The sequence below is a fragment of the Rhinopithecus bieti genome, unplaced genomic scaffold (genome assembly GCF_001698545.2).
Source record: "Rhinopithecus bieti isolate Rb0 unplaced genomic scaffold, ASM169854v2 scaffold_33474, whole genome shotgun sequence".
In the NCBI taxonomy this organism is placed as follows: domain Eukaryota; kingdom Metazoa; phylum Chordata; class Mammalia; order Primates; family Cercopithecidae; genus Rhinopithecus; species Rhinopithecus bieti.
In genome coordinates this window covers 1391516-1411156 of record NW_016814460.1, presented here as the reverse complement: position 1 = coordinate 1411156, position 19641 = coordinate 1391516, and the positions used below count along the sequence as shown (strand labels likewise).

The 19641-nt window shown below is 52.7% G+C and overlaps 1 protein-coding gene across 5 annotated transcripts; it reads right to left on the bottom strand.

Annotated features, from left to right (window-relative positions):
* Nucleotides 1-1232: 1232 nt before the first annotated feature.
* Nucleotides 1233-19392, bottom strand: MAP3K12 (mitogen-activated protein kinase kinase kinase 12). Of its 5 annotated transcripts, none has more exons than XM_017850954.1 (15): nt 19125-19392; nt 7497-7670; nt 7189-7397; nt 6677-6860; nt 6295-6486; nt 5550-5708; nt 5241-5399; nt 4311-4419; nt 3965-4074; nt 3660-3776; nt 3404-3541; nt 2631-3246; nt 2373-2443; nt 2013-2286; nt 1233-1393 (listed from the first exon to the last, which is right to left on the bottom strand). In XM_017850954.1, the coding sequence occupies exons 2-15, from the start codon at nt 7631-7633 to the stop codon at nt 1295-1297; spliced, it is 2574 nt and encodes an 857-aa protein (XP_017706443.1). In that variant the 5' UTR covers nt 7634-7670; nt 19125-19392; the 3' UTR covers nt 1233-1294. The 5 variants fall into 5 exon arrangements, with proteins under 5 accessions (XP_017706443.1, XP_017706441.1, XP_017706439.1 ...); XM_017850952.1 differs by lacking the exon at nt 19125-19392 and adding an exon at nt 7910-8252; XM_017850950.1 differs by having other exon boundaries at nt 7189-7670.
* Between the last annotated feature and the right edge of the window lie 249 nt (nt 19393-19641).

The window sequence follows — 19641 nt, the reverse complement described above, 5'->3', positions numbered from 1 at the left end:
GTTTTTTGGGAATGTTGGTCCCCTTGTTCAGGCTTGCATATTTTAAACTAAAAATTTCAGTGTATTTTTAGTAACTTCATTTATAGTTCTCCATAACGAGTTAGAAGGATGTACCTGCTACCATTTATTCCTGTAATTTTAGAAAGTTGGGGCTTGACATTATACTCAATTTAGTGAGAATAGATGCAAAAAAGTGGAGGGGCAGGAGAACTTGTCCAGGCACCTTAGATGAAGTCCGGAGCCCAAGGCTTTATCTTAACCATGTATGGTACCCCATTCATTCATCAAGAAAACCCTCAACAGCTGGGCCTGCATGGAGTGGTTATATTTCAAGGTTTTTCACAGGGGTTACAGTAGGACAGTCCCCACCCCAATCAGGCACCAGGAAGAAAGTAGGGACTTAAACAGCACCCCAGTTCTTCAGCCTGAGCCATCACATGCTATCAGTCTCCTAACCTCCCCCTGGACCCTAAGACAGGGCTTGGGCAGAGAAGATCAATGGAGGAACAAAAAGATGAGTTACATTGCCACCTGAGAAACCTCAGAGGGGAGGACCCAGCCTTAGTCTCCCTTCTCCCAAGTGCAAAATGTGTAAACAGAGTAAAACGGAACAGAAAAGTGCAGTCTAAGTGGTTTTCTCTCCTGCCCCTCCCACCCTTCCCTCCCTCCGCCCCCATTCTTTGGGGATAAAGAATATAAAGACAACCCTGGCTTTTCTATTGCCTTGTTGCTTGCTGAATATAAGGAATGGGGTGGGGCAGGAAGGGGCCAGTTTGCCCTTAGGCACAGCTCTGCGGCTGTGCCTCATTCATTTCCACAGCTGCCAGTGTCCCTAGAATATCAGGTGAATTGGTCAGGGGATCAGTCTCCCTCGGCCTGACTTACGGCTGGGACAGCCCCATCTTTCTGTTGATTATGTGGCGCATATATATATATGTATATANTGCCCCTCCCACCCTTCCCTCCCTCCGCCCCCATTCTTTGGGGATAAAGAATATAAAGACAACCCTGGCTTTTCTATTGCCTTGTTGCTTGCTGAATATAAGGAATGGGGTGGGGCAGGAAGGGGCCAGTTTGCCCTTAGGCACAGCTCTGCGGCTGTGCCTCATTCATTTCCACAGCTGCCAGTGTCCCTAGAATATCAGGTGAATTGGTCAGGGGATCAGTCTCCCTCGGCCTGACTTACGGCTGGGACAGCCCCATCTTTCTGTTGATTATGTGGCGCATATATATATATGTATATATATATAATTTATATAAATATTTCTCTATGTACAAGGAATATGAGTGGCTTTCATGGAGGGAGGGAAGCTGGGGGCCGCAAGGCATCAATGCTGCTGGAGTTGTCCAGTTCAGTGCTGTCACAGTCTGAGTCCTCAGAATTGGGAGGGCCCTGTGAGAAAGAGTAGAAATGGAGTGAGATTCCTTAGGGTTCTTTGCTGGGGACATTTTAATAGCCAGTGGCTTACTGATTTGTTTTTTGAGATGGCAGTCTCGCTCTTTTGCCCAGGCTGGAGTGCAATAGTGCAATCTCAGCTCACTGCAACCCTCCGCCTCCCAGGTTCAAGCAATTCTGCCTCAGCCTCCTGAGTAGCTGGGACTACAGGCGCGCACCACCACACCCAGCTAATTTTTGTACTATTAATAGAGATGGAATTTTACCATATTGGTCAGGCTGTTCTTGATCCACCTGCCTCGGACTCCCAAAGTGCTGGGATTCCAGGTGTGAGCCACCGTGCCCGACCGGCTTACTGATTTATTTATTCCAGATTTCAGTTGCTCAGGCCATTCTCCAAGGTGTCAGACTCCTTTCAGAATCCTTCCCTGGCTGCAGCTTATAGCTACACACAAGCTACTGGTCAGGCACCATAATAGATGCTCTGCAAGAGGCTTCTGAAATTCCACCACGTGGATATTTGCTCTTTATGGTACTTTCTGGCCTGTGCAGCTGTCTCCCCAAAAGCTGTCAAAAGATAAGGCATCTATCTGCTTGTTGCTGTTGTGCCACTCACCTGCTTTCCTCTGAGAAGTTCCTGGTGTGGAATGGGCAGGGAGCTGGGTTCTGGGCTGGGGATGGCCTCTGAAGGAGGTGGGTCCAGTGGGATTTCTGAGCCCTGGGAGCACATGTCATCAGACCGCTCATCTGGCCGCTCATCAGTGTTGGTGCTGCCAACTTCAGGTGTGCCACTGGGGGAAGGTTCACTAGCTGTGCCTTCCTCCCCATCTGATGGATTCTCTGAGCTGAAGGTAGATAGTGACTGGCGCATGTTCAGGCTCTGAGGCCACCTACATGTTGAAGAGGGGGATTACAGCTTGGTTCTGCCCCTTGCAGAAAACAAAAATGCCATTAACTCCTGTACTCCATCACTTACCTCTGGCTTGATGTCAGCTCTACTTCACTGTCCACCTCTCCTTCCTCCTCTTCTGATGAGATGCCACGTTTCTGGAGGAGAGATGGGACTGTGGTCAGAAGTGGAAAGAGGTCACTAAGAATTCAGGAGAAGGGAGCACAGTTAAAAAGGGTAAAGTAGGGAATGGCTTAAAATTGAGCATAATGTGAGGGATTAGACTTGGACCCCAGGGAGAATAAGGAAAAAGGGAAAGAGCTCAGGAGCCTTCCCATACTTTACCTGACTTCGGGTGACGGCAGCCCTGTACAGCAGTGCAGCTGGGGTCAAGTGCTGGGACCCAGCCCGGCTTCCTCCCCGGCCCGAGGTCCCTTCCCTTCCAGTTCCCAGAAGCCCCACACCTTCACCAGGCCCTACTGGAGGAGGTGGCTCCCCTTTGGCTCCCCCAGGTGAATCTGGGCTGGTAGAGCCAGGGGCTGATCCCTCACTTGGTGGGGTGTCACCCCGGGCCGGAGGTGGTGAGCCAGGATCCCCAGCTCCGCTTGTGGCCCCCTGGCCCCGGGACCCTAGTGCTGCTGACAGCAGGTCTGGGGACGATGAAGACATTTTGCGGAGCAGGAGGTCATGATGAAGCCCACGGAGGGCGGGAGGGCAGGCCTCCCAGGCTGAGGGTCCCCCTCCTAGGCTTCCTGGTCCTCCGGGTTCATGGGGTGGCACAGGTGTACGAAGCCCAGGCAGGTCCCCACAGCTCCCCTTGGCGCTGGCCTTGCGGTGACGGGTCTTGCCACGGCGACTCCGTCCTGGTGAGGGGGGACCCTTAGGACACCCAGGAAGCCCAACCCCACTTAGGGCTGCATCTAGTTTAGGGAGCAAAGACTCCGTCTTGAGGATATCTGGTCTGGAAGGAGAGAAAAAGTCAAAGGTTGAGACTGCCAAATCTGTGTACTCAAAAGCACTCCCTAACCTTGGACACTAAAGTACGCATCTCCCTGCTAAACATTTGCTGCCACTTAAGTATCCCTCTTGCCGTATTGGAACCACCATTCATGGCCCACCTTTTGCTATGGGGTGACAGCTTCTGTGGCACATTCCTCTTCTTGATAAGCTTCTCCATTGTGTTTCCATGCAGGAGGCCCCGGGAAGGGTGTGTCTTCAGCAGGCCTGGGCACCTCCGCTCTAAAGCTTGCTCTCGCCTAAAGATCCAGGCACCTTCTCAGCTGGGCAAATGACCAGGAAGGGGCACCCCAGTCTCAGTAGGATCTCAGGCAGGCACAGCTCCAGGGCTTGGTGCATAAGGACAGGTAGGGTTACCTGAGCAGCTCCCTCTCCTTGAGTTCCAGCTGCAACATGAGGGCATTAAGTTCCATATACAGGTTGTTGGCTCTCTCCAGCTTCCTTTCATAGTGTTCCCTGATGTCCAAGGCATGTCTGCAATGGGCAGAAGGGTTCCCCAAGGTGAACTGGGTTCACCTAGGGCCATAATAGAGTGGCAGTCTCAGAATTCCTGTCCACAGTCCTTTCATAGTCCTTCCACCCTCCCTGGGGCTGGGTAGGAGCTGACTGGGTGCATAGTCCTTGCTGTTGGTAAAATCACCTCCCCAAGCACAGGAACTCACCTGAGCTCCTCCCTCCTTCTCATCACCAGTTCCTCTTCTAGGCGGTGCAGACAGGTCCCTTCTGACTTAATCTTTTCAAAGTGCAGTTTTACTTCTTCCCGCCACTCTGCCTGTGGGTGGAGAGCAGACGAGGAGTGAGCCATCCTTTCACCCAGTGAAAGGCTCTGCAGGTTGCCCACACGTCACTGCCAATGTGTGTGCTGGAGCAAAAAGGAGTGGATTGACTACACTCTCTAAGAGCCAATCTCTTCAGTCCCACTTAACCCATTTCCCAGCCTCCCCCTCAAATGGCATCATCTCTGCAAAGAAGGGGAATTAGGTATTCATTTTCCTACCCACAGCACACCTGGGACTTAAAGTAAGTCTCCTGGGGTGTGGAGAGTACATCAGCTGAGGCAATGTCCAGATGCAGCAGGATCTGTCGGAATGATGGGCGATTTCGCGGTTTGCTATTCCTGAAAGGAATGGAGTTAGGAGGAGAGGGGAGAATTTTGAGGGAGGACCAGATAGGAACTAGAGCATCCTTTCCCAAAGTGTGTCCTGGAGAATCCAATCCTAGAATGTACTCTGTGACAAAAGAACTTATGGTCAATGGTCTCTAGAGAATATTACACACTATTCATTAGTGTGTCAAAATCCTGCAGTAAGGAAACCTGTTGAACCCCATATTTTCCAACTTGTCTCCCCAAATAAAGGCCTTTTCTGAATAACATCATTGAAGGAACCACACTTTGGGAGATGATCATCAGATTAGCCATCTTCAAACTTCCCTGGGTCTAGGTTCCAAATGAGGGTCTGGGACCCTTTCCTTCTGTGTTCTAAGGTTGTTTACTTGAGGCCCAACGAACCATGCTTGGTGGTTATGCTGCTCCTTCCCTGTACTTGTATGCACTCACTGACACTTCATGACAAACCAGGAATGCAGATACTGTTAACTGTATTTTATAGATGAGGAAACAGTTTCAGAGTGATACCACTTGCCCCTGGTGACTCAGCTCAGAAGGTACATGAGCCTGATTCAGATGCAAGTCAGTCCTTTGTATTAAATGCCCCTGCTATTTATTAGTCAGTCCAGCCCCTCTCAGTTCTAGATTGTAGTTCCCTGGATCCATATCCTGAGTCCTCAGTACCTGGGGAGCTACATCTGGGAGCCCTGACACCCCCTGTTAAGGATTCTGAACTTGGCCACCTAGGGTTCTAGGTACTGGCTGTCCATCAGTACTGCTGTTCTTCTCAACTTCTCCAGGCCCAGTATCCCAGCTCAGCCCATCCTTACCAGCACTGGCGAAGTAGGATCTTGAAACCATCTGGGCAACTGGAGGGCACGGGCAGATGGAGACTGTTGCTTCCCACACCCCAGATGATGGCTGAGGAATCTACGTCTTTGTAGGGGATCTCACCAGTCAGCAGTTCCCACAGCACCACACCAAAGGACCTAGGGATGAGGGGACATCACTTGGGAGGGGGTTCCTCCAGAGGTCCTGGTTGCTACCGGCCCATCACTTGTGCTCAAGCCCTAGAAGTTGCCCACCATACCCCCCAGGGCTGGGCACCCACTCTTCTCAGCTTTCAGCCTAGTCCTCACCAGATGTCGACCTTCTCAGACACAGGCTCATTGCGGATCACCTCAGGGGCCATCCAGGCTACTGTCCCTGCAAAGGACATCTTGGTGCTCTTGTCACTCAGCTCCTTGGAAGTGCCAAAATCTGAGATCTTCACCACATCGTCGTAGGTGATTAGCATGCTGGTAAAGAGTGTAGTCAGCTGGGGTCCACACCCCTCCACACACCTCATCTAACTGCAGCAACTCTGCCTTTCAGGTTTTTGTTTGTTTGTTTGTTTGTTTTTGAGACGGAGTCTCGCTCTGTCACTCAGGCTGGAGTGCAGTGGTTCAATCTCAGCTCACTGCAACCTCCGCCTCCTGGGTTCAAGTGATTCTCCTGCTTCAGCCTCCTGAGTAGTTGGGACTACAGGCATGTGCCACCATGCCCCACTAATTTTTTTGTATTTTTAGTAGAGACAAGGTTTCACCATGTTGGCCAGGATGGTCTCGATTTCTTGACCTCATGATCCACCCGCCTCGGCCTCTCAAAGTGCTGGGATTACCAGGGTGAGCCACTGCATCCGGCCTGCCTTTCAGTTTTAAATCATTTGGGACACCCAAAGGTGAGGGGCTCACTACTGCCCTCCTGAGATGGGATTATCACTTGGAAGAGGTTTCTGAGATGGCCACATGGACGTAGGGCATGGTTTGGAAGTGCGGAGAAGGCCACACTGACTTGAGTGGGTCACCTGCATGCACATTTATTGCTCCCTGCTTGCTTACTCACTTGGGTGACTTGAGATCCCTGTGGATAATCTTGTGTAGGTGCAGGTAGTTCATGCCACCAGCGATGCCCATGGACCAGTCAACCAGTAAGGAGGGGGTGACAGGGCGGCCAGCCCGCAGTACCTCATACAGCTGGCCCTGGGCGCAGAACTCCATGAGGATGCAGTAGCAGGGAGCCTGGGTACACACACCCCTGCGAGACAAACAATGGTATGAAGGCCTCAGCTGGCTGAGCCTTCACCTGATTAATACCTGGAACCCCCATTCCCACCCATTCCACCTAAGGGTCTCCTCTGGGAAGGATGGGGTAGGTCCCACTGCCCAGGAGGGTACCAGGCCTTAGCATAGTATCCCCAACACCCAGCCCCTGCCCTGGACCTCACTTGAAGGTGATGATGTTGGGGTGCTTCAGCTTTCGCAAGTGCTTGATGTCGGTTTCTTTGAGGTCTCGCACCTTCTTCACAGCCACCTCCTCCCCGTGGAAGCGCCCCAGGAAGACAGCACCCTGGGCCCCTGAGCCCACCCACTGCAGGTCCAGGATTTCCTCAAAGGGGACCTCCCAAAGGTCTGTGGGCAGGAGGCACAGTGCCACAAGCCTCAGAAAGAGCCACACTCAAGGCCAGGGACGGGATAGCATTGGGTTGGCTGAATTGACTTAAGGAGGGTGAAGCAGAAAGGTAGCCAAAAACAGGCCGAGAAGAAGGTTCGAGGGGACAGGGAAGGAATGAATGGGTGACCTTAAAAGAAGTTGGGAAGTTAGAGGCTGATGGATGGCTAAGGGACTAGGGCTGTGTCATGGGGAGGGGAGGGACCATTGCATGACTTTAGTGGAGCTGACCAACAGATCTCGGGCTCAGGGAAACAGGGAGGAGGCTCCCACAAGGACGTGGCCTACCTTCCTGCTGCTGCTTGTGCTCAGTGGAGTAGGCTTTGCCAATCATGGTCCAGACAGGGCGCAGGCAGCCAAAGAGGCCCTCAAGGAAGCCACTGCCACTCTGGCACTGCAGTCGCACCTCGTCAGCTCGAACTCTGGATGCCCGACTCTCAGGTGACCCAGCTGCGCCCCCTGGGCCCCCTGCATCCTGCTCATGTAGCTGCAGGACACTGTTGGCAAAAGGCTCAGGGGGCGGCTCTCCACCTGGGGAGGGGCTGGGCCCTCCCCCACCCTGCCCACCAAGGGGTACCACATCTCGAAGTACACACTGGGTAGGCGTCAAGTCCTTCTCGGGAGTGCAGTCAGAAGTGTCTGGGTCCAGCTTGCGCATGGATGCCTCACTTAGGGTAGACACGAAGCCCCCAAAGGAAGGAGAGGGTGTTCGGGTCTCATGGAGGCAAGCCATGGCCTCTGGCCCCTGGTGTGATGGTGAACGCTGGGCCCTGTGGGAATGAAGGAAGGAGGGGCTGTTAAAGCCCCAGGCGTGCCCGCTCAGGATACTTACCCCAGAGGCACAGATTGGGGTTCTGGGTTCACAGAAGCCCTGCTGGAGGTAACACTTGTGGCTCTGTTTCTCATGCCCCTCCAAGTTGCACCTTGACCCATCTTAGGAAATCTGATACACTTGGGCTTCCTCTCAGGCATATTAGTAAGACAAGTAATAGGTAGATAGGTATCATACCTGGGTATCATTCTCAGGTAACAGCCCCACGTGGGTACACACTGGTAAAATATGTCTCAAATTCAAGTATAATGGTAACAGATGAGTTCCCTTCTCCCTGTAAGATGACTCATTCATTGCTGCGGCACATGTTTTTCACCTGAGACTCACAGGCACACACAGGTATCAGGAGGGTCTCACATTTACACCTTTACCTCGGGGTCAACCTCAGGCACACAATAGTAACACCTAGACCTCCCTCACACTGAAGCACACACAGGATGCTAGTAAACCTTTCAGGCACCCTTGGACAGCATTCCTGAGCTGCCTACATACAGGTGATACCCTTAGGCCTCCCACCCAGGTGCTTACACACGGTACTACTGAGGCCCTCTCAGGAACACAACTCAGGTGAGAGCCTCATGACAAGACACACTCCTGGGCCTCTCCAAGGTAACTGAAGGTTGTAACCACAGAGTTCTGTGTCCCCCCAACATTGGCAGAAGCAACCAATGGGAATGCAAACGCTGTCACAGAAGGCCACTGCTTCGTCCCCCTTAGCCCTCCCTTCAGTCCAGCGGCTCTCCCAGGGGTCAAACAAGGTCTTGTCTCTTTCCTCTTCATTGCCCTATCCCCTGCTCCTCAAACTTTCCAGGCAATGGGGATGTGTCCCAGTTCATAGCTGGGTGCTATTTAAAAAACAACCATTAGGCCGGGCGTGGTGGCTCATGCCTGTAATCTCAGCGCTTTGAGAGGCCGAGGCAGGCGGATCACCTGAGGTCAGGAGTTTGAGACCGGCCTGACCAACATGGAGAAACCCCGTCTCTACTAAAAATACAAAATTAGCAGGGTGTGGTGGCACACGCCTGTAATCCCAGCTACTTGGGAGGCTGAGGCAGGAGAATTGCTTGAACCCGGGAGGCGGAGGTTGTGGTGAGCCGAGATCACGCCACTGCACTCCAGCCTGGGCAACAAGAGCAAAACTCTGTCTCAATAAATAAATGAATAAATAAAACGCAACCATTAAAAAACCTGAATCCGGCACGGCGTGTTGGCTCATGCCTGTAATCGCAACACTTTGGGAGGCTGAGACAGGTGGATCACTTGAGCTCAGGAGTTTCAGACCAGCCTGGGCAACATGGCAAAACCCTGTCTCTACCAAAAATACAAAAAAAAAAAAAAAAAAAAAAAAAAAAAAAAGCCAGGCATGGTGATCCTGTGACTGTGGTCCCAGATCCTCTGGAGGCTGCAGTGAGAGGATTGCCTGAGCCCAGGTGGTGGAGGTTGCAGTAAGCCACTGCACTCCAGCCTAGGCGACATAGCCAAACCCCGCCTCAAAACAAAAAACAAAAAATACCCTGAATCCTGACTTGCTTCTGCCACATAATGGCTATATGACCTCAGGCGAGCTATAGTTGAGCCTCAGTTTTTCCAGCTATAGAAAGGAATAAACTGGCTGTCACTAAGGCACAGCAAACCCTTAATGCTACACGAGATTTGTCCAGAACTTGACACCAGGAGCCATCCTGGTCTCCCAACTCACTCCACACTTGTCAGTTACCAAATCCTGAGATTTGAAGATTCCCTAGAACAAGCATCCCTCTAATTGTTCCTCATAGCTAGCAGGGTCCTTCCATGAGCCCCTGGGTTAGTCTGGAAATTATTGCCATACATTCTGAATTACAGTGGAGAATTACAGGGGGAGGGGTGGGAGCAATCTCCACATGCAGAAGGGTTCAGTAGATGATTACACAGGCATACAAGAAGGCTTGGGAAACTTCGATAGTTCTTGTAATACTTAATTACCAGGACTTTCCCTTGAAGACTTTTTCCTGGGGGGTGAGGGTGGTAGGCCTGGAATCAGCATATTTAACAAGCACCCTAGATTTGTTAAGCTCTAACCCAGTGCACGCTATTTTCTAGTCCTACTGTTACTGCCTTAGTTCAAGTCTCATTAGCTGTCCTCAGCTGGCCCAGGACAGCTGGTCTCCAAGTGCCCTCCCTACCCCCAATTCTTCACTCAGCTCCTTCAGAAGGATCTTTCTAAAACAGACTGGGGGCCAGGTGTGGTGGCTCACACCTGTAATCCCAACACTTTGTGAGGCCGAGGCGGGCGGACCACCTGAGGTCAGGAGTTTGGGACCAGACTGGCCAACATGGTGAAATCCCATCTCTATTAAAAATACAAAAAAATTAGCCAGGCATGGTGGTGTGCACCTGCAGTCCCAGCTACTTGGGAGGCTGAGGCACGAGAATTGCTTGAATCTGGGAGGAGGAGGTTGCAGTGAGCTGAGATCACGCCACTGTACTCCAGCCTGGGCAACAAAGCAAGACTCTGTCTCAACAACAATAAAAAAAACAGATTGGGCCAGGCATAGTGGCTCACACCTTTAATCCCAGCACTTTGAGGGGCCAAGGCAAGTGGATCACTGAAGCCTGTAAGTTCAAGACCAGCCTGGGCAACACAGTGAAACCCCATCTCTACAAAAAATATAAAAATTAGCCAGCCAGGTGCAGTGGCTCATGCCTGTAATCCCAAAACTCTGTGAGGCGGAGGCAGGCGGATCATGAAGTCAGGAGATCGAGACCATGCTGGCTAACACAGTGAAACCCTGTCTCTAGTACAAAATACAAAAAATTAGTCGGGCGTGGTGGCGGGCGCCTGTAGTCCCAGCTACTCAGGAGGCTAAGGCCGGAGAATGGCATGAACCTGGGAGGTGGAAGTTGCAGTGAGCCAAGACTGCGCCACTGCACTCCAGCCTGGGCGACAGAACAAGACTCCATCTCAAAAAAAAAAAAAAAAAATTAGTCGAGTGTGGTGATGTGCACCTTTAGTTCCAGCTACTCGGGAGGCTGAGGTGGGAGGATATCTTGAGCCTGGGAGGGTGAAGCTGCAGTGAGCACTGATTGTACCACTGCACTGCAGCCTGGGCTACATAGGTGAGACCCTGTCACAAAAGAAAAAACAACTGCCTGCACCAACACCGGAACTTAGCCATGTCAGGTTTTTGAACCAGGACACCCAATGATAATGGCTAACTTAAGGAAGGCTTACGGCTGGGCGCAGTGGCTCACGCCTGTAATTTAGCACTTTGGGAGGCTGAGACAGGAGGATTGCTTAAGCTCAGGAGTTCGAGACCAGCCTGGGCAACACAGTGAAACCCCCGTCTCTACTAAAATACAAAAAATTAGCCGGGCAGGGCGGCGGTCGCCTGTAGTCCCAGCTACTCGGGAGGCTGAAGCAGGAGAATCACTTGAACCCGGGAGGCGGAAGTTGCAGTGAGCTGAGATCGCGTCACTGCACTCCAGCACCACTGCACTCCAGCCTGGGCGACACAGCGAGGCTCCATCTCAAAAAAAAAAGAAAGAAAAGAAAAACAAAACAAAAAAGGCTTACTATTTTAGCTTCTGGTAAAGGTGCATTAGCACTTTGCGTACTTAATCCTCAAAACGGTAAGCTGGGCATTATTAGCCCCGTTTTACAGACTAAGGCATAGAGGTATTAACCTGCCCACAATGCCATAGCTATTAAGAAGCTCAAGCCCGGCTGGGCGCGGTGGCTGACGCCTGTAATCCCAGCACTCTAGGAGGCCGAGGTGGGCGGATCGCTTGAGCTCCGGAGTTTGAGACCAGCCTGCGCAACATGGGCCTGGGCAACATGGGGAGAGCCTGTCTCTGCTAAAAATACAAAAAATTAACCGGCGTGGTGGCACATGCCTATGGTCCCAGCTACTTGGGAGGCTAAGGTGGGAGAATCGCTTGAGCCCAGGAGGTGGAGGTTGCAGTGTGCCACGGCACTCTAGCCTAGGTGACAGAGCAAGACTCTGTTTCAAAAAAAAAGAAAAGAAATAAAGAAAAAGAAGCTCAAGCTTCACCCCCAGCCTGGAAGGCGCTTCTCATCTCTCTCCAGGTGTCACTTTATCCTGGACGTCCTTCTTTCCTGATCCGCTCCAGGTTAATGCGCCTTCTGGGCGGGCACAGCCCCGGTATGCTTCCTCTATTATGGTTCCCATTATACTGGAGGTACAATATGGCCGGCCCCTGGCTCCTTTGAGAGCCTGGACAGCCTTTAGAGAGACGACTTCGCATCACAAGGGAACCATGGTTTGCAGCATCACCTGGCGCGCAGAAGGTGCTTGGTAAGGTGCAACCACTGCTCTACCCACCCCGGAGGATCGCCTTAAGCACCACACACTCTATGCGCGCGCGCGCGCGCGCGCGCACACACACACACACACACACACACACACACACCAATTAGCTCCCTGAATCCTCAGAAGAGCCAGGTGAAGGAAGTACTACTGGTCCCATTATATTCTTGAGAGAACTGAGGCCCAGAAAGCACAAATCACAGTAAAGTTCAGCTTCCAAATCCCCAACATATCCCACGCGGTATTTGTGGCTTCAAGAGGTAAGGTGTAGGTTGCAATGCAAATCACAGATAAACACAGACCAAGTAAAATGCCAACATATGGGAGAATTTCGTCTGGAGGACCCAAGGGATTTTGCCTGCCACCCCGCACCCCGCGCCCCACCACCTCCCACTCCGCCGCAAGCAGGGGATTCGCTTCTGGACCACCCAGAAACAAGGCCCAGGACTCTGGGACGCTCTCGCCTGGCAGGCCAGGAGGGAGGAATGGCAGGATTGGAGCGCTCGGGGAGGAGCTGACAGCTTGGTCACCGGCAATGAAAGGCCGAAGCCCAAGTCTGGGCAGCTCAAAGTGGAGAGGAAGGGGTTACAGCCACAGCGCCCTCTCCCACTTCCCGACTTCCTTCCCGGCCATCACGTGGCGCGTGGTTGGGGCGGGGGCCGCCGCGGCGGAAGGGGGTGGTCCGGGTGGGGAAGGGGAGGGGACACGGCCGGCTGGGGGAAGCGCTGGGCGCTGCGGCGTAACCATGACGACTGGGCCCTAGGCGGCGCGTGAAGTCACCAGGACAAGATTAGCCCCAGATCACGTGAGCGCGACGTGGGGGCGGGGCTGTGCCTGGGCCCCGCCCCTGACCTGGGCCGGCCCAGGTGGCTGGTTGCCGGGATGGCTGCGAGGATCGTAGGTGCGGACCCCCACCCAGCGGTCTGCCCCATCTGTGTTCCCTTCCTTCCCCTGCCCCCGCATGCAGAGAGCTCCTCCGCTGAGGCGTCGGGTATTGGCAGGAGGGGACTTGTGGGGTTGGCATTGGGGGTGCAGTACCACGGGGAAGGAAAGCAGGAAATGAGAGAAAGGGAGACGGCACAGAAAAGGCGAGGCACAGCTAGAGAAGAAGGAAGGAGCCAAGACATATACAGACACCGGAGCAGCGTGAAGCGGTGTCAAGCCCGAGAATGATGGCTTGAAAAGCTGTTTGGAAAAGCAGAGGACCCTGAGAAAATGGAGATGAAAGGGGAGTGAGAAACACGGACTGCATCCATCTCCTTTTCTGTCTAGAAGCCGAGCTTTGAGTAGGCACAACACCTGACTTTTTAAAGGAATTTTTCAGCCGTCATCTGGTTGTTTGACGACTAGGTGGTTTAGGCATAGAAAGGGTGACATGCTCAGAGACACTTGCAGCCAGCAGAGCCTCCCTCCAGTTTACCAGGCTTCCCCAGAGGCCCTTCTGGTATCCAGGGCCAGCAGCTGGGGAGAGAAGGAGAGAAGCCATTTCACCTGTTTATCTTTTAGGGTAGTGGGGATAGCTGAAGAAGTAGGAGATGGGACCAAGGGAAAGATCTCAGGCTAATGACAGCTCTTCCAGATTGACCTGGAATGGAGGGAAAGCTGCTGCCCCTGGGAGCTATAGTAAACTGGCGATTCCTCTCTCCCAACACACACACACACCCCTGTTTCCTTTATTTCTGACCTGCCAGCTGTGTCCCACTGCCCCCTGGCAGGGCCTTGGCGCCAGAGTTTTGGAGGGGCGTCTAGGATGACTAGGAGCCCCTGGCCCAGTCAGTCACCCTGGGGGATGGGAGCTGTCTCTCCGTTATCAATTATGCAGAGCATGGGGGAAGGGCAGCAATGTGACAGGAGGGTGGGTCTCTGTCATTCTGTCAACCATATCTACCATGTGTTGATGGTGGTTCTGCCTCACATTGGGTGAGGGGACAGAATGATCTCTAAGCCATACAACTGCCAGGGGAGGAGGCTCTTTGGATACCCAAGAGGCCCTAATTCAGTGCTTTGCTGGTGGCCCCAAAGTGACTCCATAAGGAGGCTACAGGGTAGAGTGGGGTAGGAAGTCACCCCCCATCTATCCCACCTTTCAGGTTCTCTGGCCTGAGATTTTGGAAGCCTGTGGCACGTAAACTCTGAATTCTCTCTAGCTCCTTCTTGTGTAACAGCAGAATGTCAATGTCAAGCTGTTCGTTTGGTGGTCTTAGGGGCTCAGTTCAGAGGCCAGGTCATCTGCCTAAATCTTGGGCTGTCATACTAAGTGCTCTCCACTGTCTGAGACCTCATTTTTCACTCAGGAAAAGGATGATTCCCTTTCTCTCATGAGTAGGGGTAGGGAGGGGAGTTTTCAAAGGGAAAGGAGACCCAAGACTTTGGAGTCCTAATTCCACCTCTGCAAGCTTTGAGGCCCTGAGAGGATAAAGGTCTCTGATGAATCGCAGCCATGCCTCCTGTCCGCTTGGCTGCAGCTTGTATTGTTTTGAAACAGGGTTTCGCTTTGTTGCCCAGGCTGGAGTGCAGGGGCATGATCATGGTTCACTGCCTGCAGCCTCAACCTCCTGGGCTCAAGTGATCCTCCCCTTCAGCCTTCTGAGTAGCTGGGACTACAGGCACTCACCACCACACCAGACTAAATTAAAAAAAAAAAAAGAGGCCAGGTGCGGTGGCTCACACCTGTAATCCCAGCATTTTGGGAGGCCAAGGCAGGCAGATCACAAGGTCAGGAGATCGAGACCATCCTGGCTAACACGGTGAAACCCCGTCTCTACTAAAAATACAAAAAATTAGCCAGGCGTGGTGGCGGGCGCCTGTGGTCCCAGCTACTCGGGAGGCTGAGGCAGGAGAATGGCGTGAACCCGGGAGGCGGAGCTTGCAGTGAACTGAGATGGCACCACTGCACTCCAGCCTGGGCGACAGAGCGAGACTCCGTCTCAAAAAAAAAAAAAAAAAATTGTAGAGACCATATCTCACTCTGTTGCTCAGGCTGGTTCCAAACTCCTGGGCTCAAATGATCCACCAGTCTAGGTCTCCCAGAATGCTGGTGTTACAGGCATGAACCACTGTGCCCTGCCCTGCAGCTTGTTTTGATTTTCCTTTTTACAGGATTCATGGTCCTGGCCCCAGGGTCCCAAGATGGAAAGTGCTATCGCTTTTCTTAGTGCCCTCATGAGGAGGAAATGACTTCCCCTGAGAACTTGGGGGAAAACTAGAGATCACCCCTAAATTCGGGTCCTTGATTGGAAAATCAAGCCCTGAGACCCCTAGCTGCCACCCTTCTTCCAATGGGGTGGACAGTGAAAGGGTTCAGGGAAGGGAGGGACAGTACTATTTAGGAAAAAAGAATCAGCTTCAGATTTGGAGAGATCAGAGCTAGAATCCCAGTTTTGCCACCAATTAGTTTAAGGAATGTAATCTCTCCATGGTGCCCAACCCTCCCTGCTGGGGTGGTGAAGGTTAAGTAAGGTGATGGCGGGGGTGCAGGGAGCAGCATGCTTCCTCCTTGCTTTGTCTTCCTGGTTGGCTGGACACCAGGTCTTTCTTTGTGGATCCTGGAGAGGCTGAAGACTTGGTCTCTGACCTTCTGCTTTCCCAGGACAAACCGTGATTTCAGGTTCCAGGAGAACCGGGTCACAGTGCTAGTGATTGTGCTGGAGTCTCCAGTCATTCCTTTACCAGATCACCAGGCCTTCCTCTGTAAATCCTGCCATTCTGTCTCCTCTGGACTAAGGGGGAAGGCCTAATTTTCTGTACCCCATCCTCACTCCCTGACCAGTTATCTCTGGAATCTGCTCTCTTAAGCAGCTATACTGCTAAGATCCTCCCTTTGATCATGTGGCCCTGGATCACCCCTCAGCCTTACCCATAGAGGCCTCGGGGAAGGGGAGGGCAGGAGCAGGATAGGATGGGCCTCAGGAGTCCCTCCTACCTAGGACCTCAGATAGGCCAAGAAGTTCAGTGGATGTTAACAAATAGTTCCTCAGCTGGATGGACATTTTAGAAAATCTGGAAGAATAAATACCAAAGTATAACAACAGTTTCTAGGTAGTTGGAATTATGAGTGTTTTAATTTTCTCCTTTGGGTTTACGTCTATTCCTAGTATTTCAGTAACAACTTTGAATTGCTTTTAAAGTAAGATATAACATTTATTTTAAATTGTAAAACAGAAAATAAGATTGATGGACTGCTCATGCATTCCTTCATTTAGCTTATTAGGACAGTTGTGCAATAGGGAGAGGGTAGGTGGTAGAGGAGAGAACACAGGCCTCACACTCGGAGTGGCTTCCTGAGGTCTTGTCTCTGCTTCTGGCCAGTTGGGTGACCTGGCTTGAGACTTCTCAACAAACCTCAGTTTCTTCATTGCTAACTGGGGACGGTGGTACCTATGTCCCACAGTGGCAATGCAGCACATAATGTGGTGGGTAAGAACACAGGTTCTGGGTCACACAGACCTGGGTTCAAATCCTACCTCTTGCCACATACTAACTTTTTTACTTTAAACAAATTACTTAAGTTTCAGTTTTCTCCTCCATCAGAGATGATGATAACACTAGCTCACTTGGTCTTGTTAAGGGCATGATTAAGACAATCAAAATAAAGTTCTTGGCCCAGGACCTGGCACACAGGAAGCTCTCTCTAAGCATTAGCCATATGGAAAGTGCCTAACACACAGCTGTAAGTTTTTTATGAATGTGATTCCCTTCCCTTCTTTCCCTTGTTCTTTCTCAAAGCAAGTGCCAGTAGGGAAGGTACAGGTGGAAAGGGAGGTGGAGAAACAAGAGGGGAAAAAAGACCAAAGAATGAAGAGACCAAAGGACAAGGGCTCTATCCTGAATGATCTTTAGCCTCCTCTGGAATCTGTCCACTGTCGCAGTCTCCTCACCTTCCCCACACACACATATGACCCCAGTGCTTCTGGGAGCCAATGAACCGGACAGACCAGTCTCTGTGGCCAGGCCCTCATGAAGCCCCTATGTCCCCTGCTGGCATCATCTCAACAGTATCCTCCTTCTTCCCAGCATCACCTCGGTCAACAGTGTGAGTGAATGGATGAGTGGCGGGCATGAGGGGGCAGACATTTCCACTTCACTGGAAGAAGCGTGGCAGCTGGGGGTCCCAGGGCTTGACTGGTATAGGGCTGAGGACCTGAATGTAGGGGTGATCTCCAGTCCACCCTAGCAAGGACTTCTTACGGGGCTGATTCTCTCATTCCTTCTTTCTCTCCAGATCTAGGCAGGGGAGAGGGAGGACTGTGGATTACAACAGTCTGGGCAGTGAGTGGTAGAACCAAGGGTCCTCTTCCTAGAAAAGCCTGATCCTACCATATTGTCACCACCAGGGGAAGAGCAATTGGTTTTTATTTTTTTATTTTTTATTTTTTATTTTTTTTTTGAGACGGAGTCTCACTCTGTCGCCGGGGCTGGAGTGCAGTGGCCGGATCTCAGCTCACTGCAAGCTCCGCCTCTCAGGTTCACGCCATTCTCCTGCCTCAGCCTCCCGAGTAGCTGGGACTACAGGCGCCCGCCACCTCGCCCGGCTAGTTTTTTTGTATTTTTTAGTAGAGACGGGGTTTCACAGTGTTAGCCAGGATGGTCTCGATCTCCTGACCTCGTGATCCGCCCGTCTCGGCCTCCCAAAGTGCTGGGATTACAGGCTTGAGCCACCGCGCCCGGCCCAATTGGTTTTTAGAAGGGTTCTGCCCTCTTCAGCTATAAGGAAGCCTAGGAAATCCTGAGCCACATCTAACTTCTTGCCTCCTCTGTCCGTAACAGGGATGGGTATTTAGCTGGTGGTCTCCATGTTGAGAGCTGGGGTTTTCCCAACATTACCCCAGTTGACAATGGGAGTGAGTGGATGAATAGTATGCTTGAGGGGACACACACATTTTTTTCACCTGTAAGTGTGAGATAGGAGGGAGTGGGGCCCTAAAGCTCAGAGAAACTTCAGTGTCTGGACAGGAAGGCTCAGGGGGCACTTGAGTCCTTTCCTTCCTAAATCCTTTCTGTTGGCCTTGGCTTGGTATGACCCTCTGGCTGAAACTCTGAGCTCCTAGAGCGATGGAGTCCACCTTGAGAACTGCAAGGGAAATGTGTTTAGAAGGACGCACTGACTGTGGCTTGAGATGACTCTGGGTGGGGTAAGGAGACCTCATGTGCACTCCCTCCTGATTGGAGGCCACTCACCTACGCTCCTCTGAAAAAGGCAGCAGATGAGCATCTACAAGGTAGGACTCCTCCCTTAATTCTAAGGGACACCTCACTGTTTCCTCCCACTGTCTACACAGCCTTGACTCTTCCCTCCTCTCAGTCAAGGCCTTGGTTACCAGCAAGTCTCAACTCTTGCTTATTTTTAAGCCAATGAGTTTGAGGAGTGTTTGTGGGAAAGGGAGGAGGTTTTGGAGGGTTTGACTGGGGAAACGGGTTAGGGGAGCCAGAGGAGATGGAGAGAAAGAAGAGGCAGAAACCCACACGTGAATGGGGGAGGGGAGGATGCAACAGCTGGATGGAGGTGAATGCCACAGCTAGAGGGGATTAGGAGGATCACAGCTGGAAGGGGAGGGGAACAACGCCTGGGCATCTAGGAACAGGTGCTCTCTGACTAATCTTCAGGTCCAGCCTGCTAAGTGTGTGTGTGTCTGTGTGTGTCTGTGTGTGTGTGGAGGGAGATGGTGGGTACATCAGTCCTTGCCCTTCCTTTCCTTCCCTGGAGGGGGCCAAAACTCTCCCTCCTCCTTCCCTCTCTCCCTTCCTGAGGATGAGTGGGAGGAGATGTTCTCTTGCCCTCTGTCCTTTAAGTCTGTCCCCCAATCACCCTCCACCCCACCCCAATACGGTCCTTTCCAGCTCTGGAGGCCCTTCATCTCCAAGCTGGGCCGCGGCATCTCTCCGCTCCATTCCCTTCCTTCCCAGCCCCACACGCGTCGGGTCCAGGTCCCCAGTTCCTCCATCCCCACAGCTTCAGCATCCCCACACCACCACCCCGCACCAGGCCACATCTGCATCCCGACCCTCCCTCCACGCCCGGATCCCAGGACCCGGACCCATCCCTACCCCCCACCCCCCACCCCCCCACAACTCGGCCAGGCTCTCACCTCGGGGGCTCCGCGGCCGCAGCACAAAAGGCGGCGCTGCTGCAGCTCCGTTCCGGATGCTGCTCCCGCCTCCTCCTCCTTCTCCTCCTCCTTCCCTCCTCCCCCCGCTGCCCTCCACCGGACCCAGGGCGCTGTCACAGGCGATGCTCGTGCGGTGTCCGGATGCACGGGTGTCAGCTTCAGCTTTCTGCCCCACCCCCCGACCCCTAGCCCCGTCCCTGCTCGGCTTGAACTCCCGCTCCTTCCAGGGCCCCCGCCCCTGGCCCCCCGGGACGGACACGCCCTGAGCGGGGGATGCTGCGATGGAGCCGCCGGCCTCTTAAAGGAGCCCGCTGCTGCCATCCGGCGCGCTCCACGCTCGTCCCTGGTCCGCCTGGGCCCCGCGCTTCCCTGCTGGCAGTGTCCTATGGAGGTCCCACCTCAGGCCTTAGGCTGATTCCACAGGAACCCCCTATAACTCGTCTTATAGACTCCTTTCTACATCGGAGAGAGCAGCCCCTCAGTTGGGATCCCTAGC

Excerpts from the sequence above, each read along its gene's own strand:
- MAP3K12 (XM_017850949.1), bottom strand. Across the intron at positions 6,861-7,188 it reads GCACAAGCAGCAGCAGGAAG|ACCTTTGGGAGGTCCCCTTT; the intron begins GTAGGCCACGTC and ends TCCTGCCCACAG. Across the intron at positions 3,247-3,403 it reads CTGTCACCCCATAGCAAAAG|ACCAGATATCCTCAAGACGG; the intron begins GTGGGCCATGAA and ends CTCTCCTTCCAG.